The sequence below is a fragment of the Labrus bergylta genome, chromosome 22 (genome assembly GCF_963930695.1).
Source record: "Labrus bergylta chromosome 22, fLabBer1.1, whole genome shotgun sequence".
In the NCBI taxonomy this organism is placed as follows: domain Eukaryota; kingdom Metazoa; phylum Chordata; class Actinopteri; order Labriformes; family Labridae; genus Labrus; species Labrus bergylta.
In genome coordinates this window covers 1,003,961-1,012,624 of record NC_089216.1, presented here as the reverse complement: position 1 = coordinate 1,012,624, position 8,664 = coordinate 1,003,961, and the positions used below count along the sequence as shown (strand labels likewise).

At 47.0% G+C, this 8,664-nt stretch overlaps 1 protein-coding gene and 1 long non-coding RNA gene across 5 annotated transcripts in view; one reads left to right on the top strand and one right to left on the bottom strand.

The window, feature by feature from the left end:
- tfr2 (transferrin receptor 2) overlaps nt 1-7,305 on the top strand; it is a 15,994-nt gene extending 8,689 nt beyond the window's left edge. For all 4 annotated transcript variants that reach the window (XM_029275355.2, XM_065950581.1, XM_065950582.1 and 1 more), the window contains one exon: nt 7,008-7,305. In XM_029275355.2, the coding sequence (XP_029131188.2) occupies nt 7,008-7,262 (255 nt within the window). In that variant the 3' untranslated portion in view covers nt 7,263-7,305. The remainder of the gene's footprint in view (nt 1-7,007) is intronic.
- Nucleotides 7,306-7,444: 139 nt separating this feature from the next.
- Nucleotides 7,445-8,223, bottom strand: LOC136177417 (uncharacterized). Its single transcript, XR_010665023.1, has 3 exons — nt 8,009-8,223; nt 7,857-7,957; nt 7,445-7,774 (listed from the first exon to the last, which is right to left on the bottom strand). It is a non-coding gene; the product is annotated as an uncharacterized lncRNA (long non-coding RNA).
- Nucleotides 8,224-8,664: the final 441 nt, after the last annotated feature.

The window sequence follows — 8,664 nt, the reverse complement described above, 5'->3', positions numbered from 1 at the left end:
ACACAGCTACAACATCTGTATCATGAGGGTATAAACACAGCTGCAACACCTGCACCATGAGGGTACAAACACAGCTACAACACCCGTATCATGAGGGTACAAACACAGCTACAACACCCGCACCATGAGGGTACAAACACAGCTACAACACCCGTATCATGAGGGTACAAACACAGCTACAACACCCGCATTATGAGGGTACAAACACTGCTACAACATCTGTATCATGAGGGTACAAACACTGCTACAACACCCGCATCATGAGGGTACAAACACAGCTACAACACCTGTATCTTGAGGGTACAAACACTGCTACAACACCCGTATCATGAGGGTACAAACACAGCTACAACACCTGCATCATGAGGGTATAAACACAGCTACAACACCCACATTATGAGGGTATAAACACTGCTACAACACCTGCATCATGAGGGTATAAACACAGCTACAACACCTGCATCATGAGGGTATAAACACAGCTACAACACCCACATTATGAGGGTACAAACTCTGCTACAACACCCACATTATGAGGGTACAAACACTGCTACAACATCCGCATTATGAGGGTATAAACACTGCTACAACACCCGCATCGTGAGGGTATAAACACAGCTACAACACCCGCATCATGAGGGTATAAACACTGCTACAACACCCGCATCATGAGGGTATAAACACAGCTACAACACCCGCATTATGAGGGTACAAACACAGCTACAACACCTGTATCATGAGGATACAAACACAGCTACAACACCCACATCATGAGGGTGCAAACACAGCTACAACACCCACATCATGAGGGTACAAACACAGCTTCAACACCTGTATCATGAGGGTATAAACACAGCTGCAACACCCGCATCATGAGGGTACAAACACTGCTACAACACCCACATCATGAGGGTATAAACACTGCTACAACACCCGCATCATGAGGGTACAAACACAGCTACAACACCCGCATCATGAGGGTACAAACACTGCTACAACACCCGCATCATGAGGGTACAAACACAGCTACAACACCTGCATCATGAGGGTATAAACACAGCTACAACACCCGCATCATGAGGGTATAAACACAGCTACAACACCCACATTATGAGGGTACAAACACTGCTACAACACCCGCATCATGAGGGTACAAACACTGCTACAACACCCGCATCATGAGGGTATAAACACAGCTGCAACACCCGCATCATGAGGGTACAAACACTGCTACAACACCCACATCATGAGGGTATAAACACTGCTACAACACCCGCATCATGAGGGTACAAACACAGCTACAACACCCGCATCATGAGGGTACAAACACTGCTACAACACCCGCATCATGAGGGTATAAACACAGCTACAACACCCGCATTATGAGGGTACAAACACAGCTACAACACCCACAACATGAGGGTACAAACACAGCTACAACACCTGTATCATGAGGGTACAAACACTGCTACAACACCCGCATCATGAGGGTACAAACACAGCTACAACACCCGCATCATGAGGGTACAAACACTGCTACAACACCCGCATCATGAGGGTACAAACACAGCTCCAACACCTGTATCTTGAGGGTACAAACACTGCTACAACACCTGTATCATGAGGGTACAAACACAGCTACAACACCATCATAAGGGTAAAAACACTGCTACAACACCCGCATCATGAGGGTATAAACACTGCTACAACACCTGCATCATGAGGGTATAAACACAGCTACAACACCTGCATCATGAGGGTATAAACACAGCTACAACACCCACATTATGAGGGTACAAACACAGCTACAACACCTGTATCATGAGGGTACAAACACTGCTACAACACCCACATAATGAGGGTACAAACACTGCTACAACATCCGCATTATGAGGGTATAAACACTGCTACAACACCCGCATCATGAGGGTATAAACACAGCTACAACACCCGCATTATGAGGGTACAAACACAGCTACAACACCTGTATCATGAGGATACAAACACAGCTACAACACCCACATCATGAGGGTGCAAACACAGCTACAACACCCACATCATGAGGGTACAAACACAGCTACAACACCTGTATCATGAGGGTATAAACACAGCTACAACACCTGCACCATGAGAGTATAAACACAGCTACAACACCTGCATCATGAGGGTACAAACACAGCTACAACACCTTCATCATGAGGGTACAAACACTGCTACAACACCCGCATCATGAGGGTACAAACACAGCTACAACACCTGTATCATGAGGGTATAAACACAGCTACAACACCCGCATCATGAGGGTATAAACACAGCTACAACACCTGCATCATGAGGGTACAAACACAGCCACAACACCTGCATCATGAGGGTATAAACACAGCCACAACACCTGCATCATGAGGGTACAAACACAGCTACAACACCTTCATCATGAGGGTGCAAACACAGCTACAACACCCACATCATGAGGGTACAAACACAGCTACAACACCTGTATCATGAGGGTATAAACACAGCTACAACACCTGCACCATGAGAGTATAAACACAGCTACAACACCTGCATCATGAGGGTACAAACACAGCTACAACACCTTCATCATGAGGGTACAAACACTGCTACAACACCCGCATCATGAGGGTACAAACACAGCTACAACACCTGTATCATGAGGGTATAAACACAGCTAAAACACCCGCATCATGAGGGTATAAACACAGCTACAACACCTGCATCATGAGGGTACAAACACAGCCACAACACCTGCATCATGAGGGTATAAACACAGCCACAACACCTGCATCATGAGGGTACAAACACAGCTACAACACCTTCATCATGAGGGTATAAACACAGCCACAACACCTGCATCATGAGGGTACAAACACAGCTACAACACCTTCATCATGAGGGTATAAACACAGCCACAACACCCGCATCATGAGGGTACAAACACAGCTACAACACCCGCATCATGAGGGTACAAACACTGCTACAACACCCGCATCATGAGGGTATAAACACAGCTACAACACCCGCATTATGAGGGTACAAACACAGCTACAACACCCACAACATGAGGGTACAAACACAGCTACAACACCTGTATCATGAGGGTACAAACACTGCTACAACACCCGCAACATGAGGGTACAAACACAGCTACAACACCCGCATCATGAGGGTACAAACACTGCTACAACACCCGCATCATGAGGGTACAAACACAGCTACAACACCCGCATCATGAGGGTACAAACACTGCTACAACACCCGCATCATGAGGGTACAAACACAGCTCCAACACCTGTATCTTGAGGGTACAAACACTGCTACAACACCTGTATCATGAGGGTACAAACACAGCTACAACACCATCATAAGGGTAAAAACACTGCTACAACACCCGCATCATGAGGGTATAAACACTGCTACAACACCTGCATCATGAGGGTATAAACACAGCTACAACACCTGCATCATGAGGGTATAAACACAGCTACAACACCTGCATCATGAGGGTATAAACACAGCTACAACACCCACATTATGAGGGTACAAACACAGCTACAACACCTGTATCATGAGGGTACAAACACTGCTACAACACCCACATAATGAGGGTACAAACACTGCTACAACATCCGCATTATGAGGGTATAAACACTGCTACAACACCCGCATCATGAGGGTATAAACACAGCTACAACACCCGCATTATGAGGGTACAAACACAGCTACAACACCTGTATCATGAGGATACAAACACAGCCACAACACCTGCATCATGAGGGTATAAACACAGCCACAACACCTGCATCATGAGGGTACAAACACAGCTACAACACCTGTATCATGAGGGTATAAACACAGCTACAACACCCGCATCATGAGGGTATAAACACAGCTACAACACCTGCATCATGAGGGTACAAACACAGCCACAACACCCGCATCATGAGGGTATAAACACAGCCACAACACCTGCATCATGAGGGTATAAACACAGCCACAACACCTGCATCATGAGGGTATAAACACAGCCACAACACCTGCATCATGAGGGTATAAACACAGCCACAACACCTGCATCATGAGGGTATAAACACAGCCACAACACCTGCATCATGAGGGTACAAACACAGCTACAACATCTGTATCATGAGGGTACAAACACAGCTACAACACCTGTATCATGAGGGTACAAACACAGCTACAACACCTGTATCATGAGGGTACAAACACAGCTACAACACCTTCATCATGAGGGTACAAACACTGCTACAACACCTGCATCATGAGGGTACAAACACAGCTACAACATCTGTATCATGAGGGTATGAACACAGCTGCAACACCTGCACCATGAGGGTACAAACACAGCTACAACACCCGTATCATGAGGGTACAAACACTGCTACAACACCCGCATCATGAGGGTACAAACACAGCTACAGCACCTGTATCTTGAGGGTACAAACACTGCTACAACACCCGTATCATGAGGGTACAAACACAGCTACAACACCATCATAAGGGGAAAAACACTGCTACAACACCCGCATCATGAGGGTATAAACACAGCTACAACACCCGCATCATGAGGGTACAAACACTGCTACAACACCCGCATCATGAGGGTATAAACACAGCTACAACACCCGCATCATGAGGGTACAAACACTGCTACAACACCCGCATCATGAGGGTATAAACACAGCTACAACACCCGCATTATGAGGGTATAAACACTGCTACAACACCCGCATCATGAGGGTACAAACACAGCTACAACACCTGCACCATGAGGGTACAAACACAGCTACAACACCCGTATCATGAGGGTACAAACACAGCTACAACACCCGCATCATGAGGGTACAAACACAGCTACAACACCTATATCATGAGGGTACAAACACTGCTACAACACCATCATGAGGGTACGAACACAGCTACAACACCCGTATCATGAGGGTTCAAACACAGCTACAACACCCGTATCATGAGGGTACAAACACTGCTACAACACCCGCATCATGAGGGTACAAACACAGCTACAACACCTGTATCATGAGGGTACAAACACTGCTACAACACCATCATGAGGGTACAAACACAGCTACAACACCCGTATCATGAGGGTTCAAACACAGCTACAACACCCGTATCATGAGGGTACAAACACTGCTACAACACCCACATCATGAGGGTACAAACACAGCTACAACACCTGTATCATGAGGGTACAAACACAGCTACAACACCTTCATCATGAGGGTACAAACACTGCTACAACACCTTCATCATGAGGGTACAAACACAGCTACAACATCTGTATCATGAGGGTATAAACACAGCTGCAACACCTGCACCATGAGGGTACAAACACAGCTACAACACCCGTATCATGAGGGTACAAACACAGCTACAACACCCGCACCATGAGGGTACAAACACAGCTACAACACCCGTATCATGAGGGTACAAACACAGCTACAACACCCGCATTATGAGGGTACAAACACTGCTACAACATCTGTATCATGAGGGTACAAACACTGCTACAACACCCGCATCATGAGGGTACAAACACAGCTACAACACCTGTATCTTGAGGGTACAAACACTGCTACAACACCCGTATCATGAGGGTACAAACACAGCTACAACACCTGCATCATGAGGGTATAAACACAGCTACAACACCCACATTATGAGGGTATAAACACTGCTACAACACCTGCATCATGAGGGTATAAACACAGCTACAACACCTGCATCATGAGGGTATAAACACAGCTACAACACCCACATTATGAGGGTACAAACTCTGCTACAACACCCACATTATGAGGGTACAAACACTGCTACAACATCCGCATTATGAGGGTATAAACACTGCTACAACACCCGCATCATGAGGGTATAAACACAGCTACAACACCCGCATCATGAGGGTATAAACACTGCTACAACACCCGCATCATGAGGGTATAAACACAGCTACAACACCCGCATTATGAGGGTACAAACACAGCTACAACACCTGTATCATGAGGATACAAACACAGCTACAACACCCACATCATGAGGGTGCAAACACAGCTACAACACCCACATCATGAGGGTACAAACACAGCTTCAACACCTGTATCATGAGGGTATAAACACAGCTGCAACACCCGCATCATGAGGGTACAAACACTGCTACAACACCCACATCATGAGGGTATAAACACTGCTACAACACCCGCATCATGAGGGTACAAACACAGCTACAACACCCGCATCATGAGGGTACAAACACTGCTACAACACCCGCATCATGAGGGTACAAACACAGCTACAACACCTGCATCATGAGGGTATAAACACAGCTACAACACCCGCATCATGAGGGTATAAACACAGCTACAACACCCACATTATGAGGGTACAAACACTGCTACAACACCCGCATCATGAGGGTATAAACACAGCCACAACACCTGCATCATGAGGGTACAAACACAGCTACAACACCTTCATCATGAGGGTATAAACACAGCCACAACACCTGCATCATGAGGGTACAAACACAGCTACAACACCTGTATCATGAGGGTATAAACACAGCTACAACACCCGCATCATGAGGGTATAAACACAGCTACAACACCTGCATCATGAGGGTACAAACACAGCCACAACACCCGCATCATGAGGGTATAAACACAGCCACAACACCTGCATCATGAGGGTATAAACACAGCCACAACACCTGCATCATGAGGGTACAAACACAGCTACAACATCTGTATCATGAGGGTACAAACACAGCTACAACACCTGCATCATGAGGGTACAAACACAGCTACAACATCTGTATCATGTGTGTTTGTGTGTGTGTGTGTGTGTGTTGAGCTGTGTCTCAGCGATGACTTGTATGAGTGTATTTTTATGTCTGACTCTACCTGTCAGTCATCAGAATAAAACAGGTAATTTCCTGTTTCTGTCATTAGGTGGAATACTACTTCCTGTCTCAGTACGTCTCGGCAGTGGAGACGCCCTTCCGTCACGTGATCCATGGCCGTGGTGATCACACCCTGAGCGCGCTCGTCGAACACCTGGCCCTGCTGACCTCTGACCCTGAACGCTTTGACGAGAAGCGCTTCAGACGACAGCTCGCCTTCTTCGTGTGGACACTGCAGGGCGCCGCCAACGCCCTGAACGGAGACGTGTGGAGCATCCACAACACACACACGTACACACAATGACACAGTACACCATTTCTAATAATAAAAACAATAATAATGCTGATTCAGCTGATTGTTGTGTTTTTTTCTCTGTGCTTCAGTCGAACATAGAGTGACAGCATCAGTGACATCATCAGCAGCTCGTTAAATCTCCTTAACGAGCTGCCAGACAGATTTTTAATGGAGGGTGTTCCCTCTGCGTTGTGTTCACAGTCTGCGTTTAATTCACTATCCTTTCATTTAATAATTAATCAAACAGCACTGCACACAGTAAACAGCTCCGTTTTTCACCTGGACACACCTGAACTCGTCGTCATGACGCCTGAGCAAACTGAGGAGGACCGTGACATGTGGTGGAAGAAATGACTGCTATAAATTAAAGGACAAAAGGGCTTTTATTCTGAAGGAACTACAAACAGGCATAAGCATAATTACATTTTAAACTTGAACAGAAACAAAAGGATCGACCAATGACACGCCTCATCCACTGAAGATTTTCCTGTCCTGTGATTGGCCCTGAGGAATCATGTTACCTGAAAGACAGAAAATGCATGTCAGTGCTACCAGTGTCCACAAGGGGGCGCTGTGACCTCAGTCTGAACTTAGGTTTCTCACCTAAACAAGGACTTTCTCCCGTTCATTAAAAGATGGAGACGCTGTTCCATTTCCTCCTGTCTCTCCTCCTGTCTCACCTCCTGTCTCTCCTCCTGTCTCTCCTCCTGTCTCACCTCCTCCTGTCTCACCTCCTGTCTCTCCTCCTGTCTCACCTCCTCCTGTCTCACCTCCTGTCTCACCTCCTCCTGTCTCTCCTCCTGTCTCACCTCCTGTCTCTCCTCCTGTCTCTCCTCCTCCTGTCTCTTCTCCTGTCTCTCCTCCTCCTGTCTCACTTCCTGTCTCTCCTCCTGTCTCACCTCCTGTCTCTCCTCCTGTCTCAACTCCTCCTGTCTCACCTCCTGTCTCTCCTCCTGTTTCTCCTCCTGTCTCTCCTCCTGTCTCAACTCCTCCTGTCTCACCCCCTGTCTCAACTCCTCCTGTCTCAACTCCTGTTGTCTCACCTCCTGTCTCTCCTCCTGACTCAACTCCTCCTGTCTCACTTCCTGTCTCACCTCCTATCCCTTCTTCCGTCTCACCTCTTCCCACATCTCCTCCTGTCTGTCCTCCCGACTCACCTCCTCCTGTCTCACCTCTTCCCACATCTCCTGTCTCTCCGTCTGTCTGTCCTCCCGACTCATCTCCTCCTGTCTCACCTCCTCCTGTCTCTCTTCCTGTCTCACTTCTTCCCCCTTCTTCTCCTGTCTCATCATTATCCTCTTCCTTACCCCTGCTATTTTTCTTTCCATTTCCATCCTCTTCTTCATCTTTTTCACCTCCTCCTCCCTCCTCCTCCTCACTCCTTTCTCTTTCTGCCTCCTCCTCCTCCTGC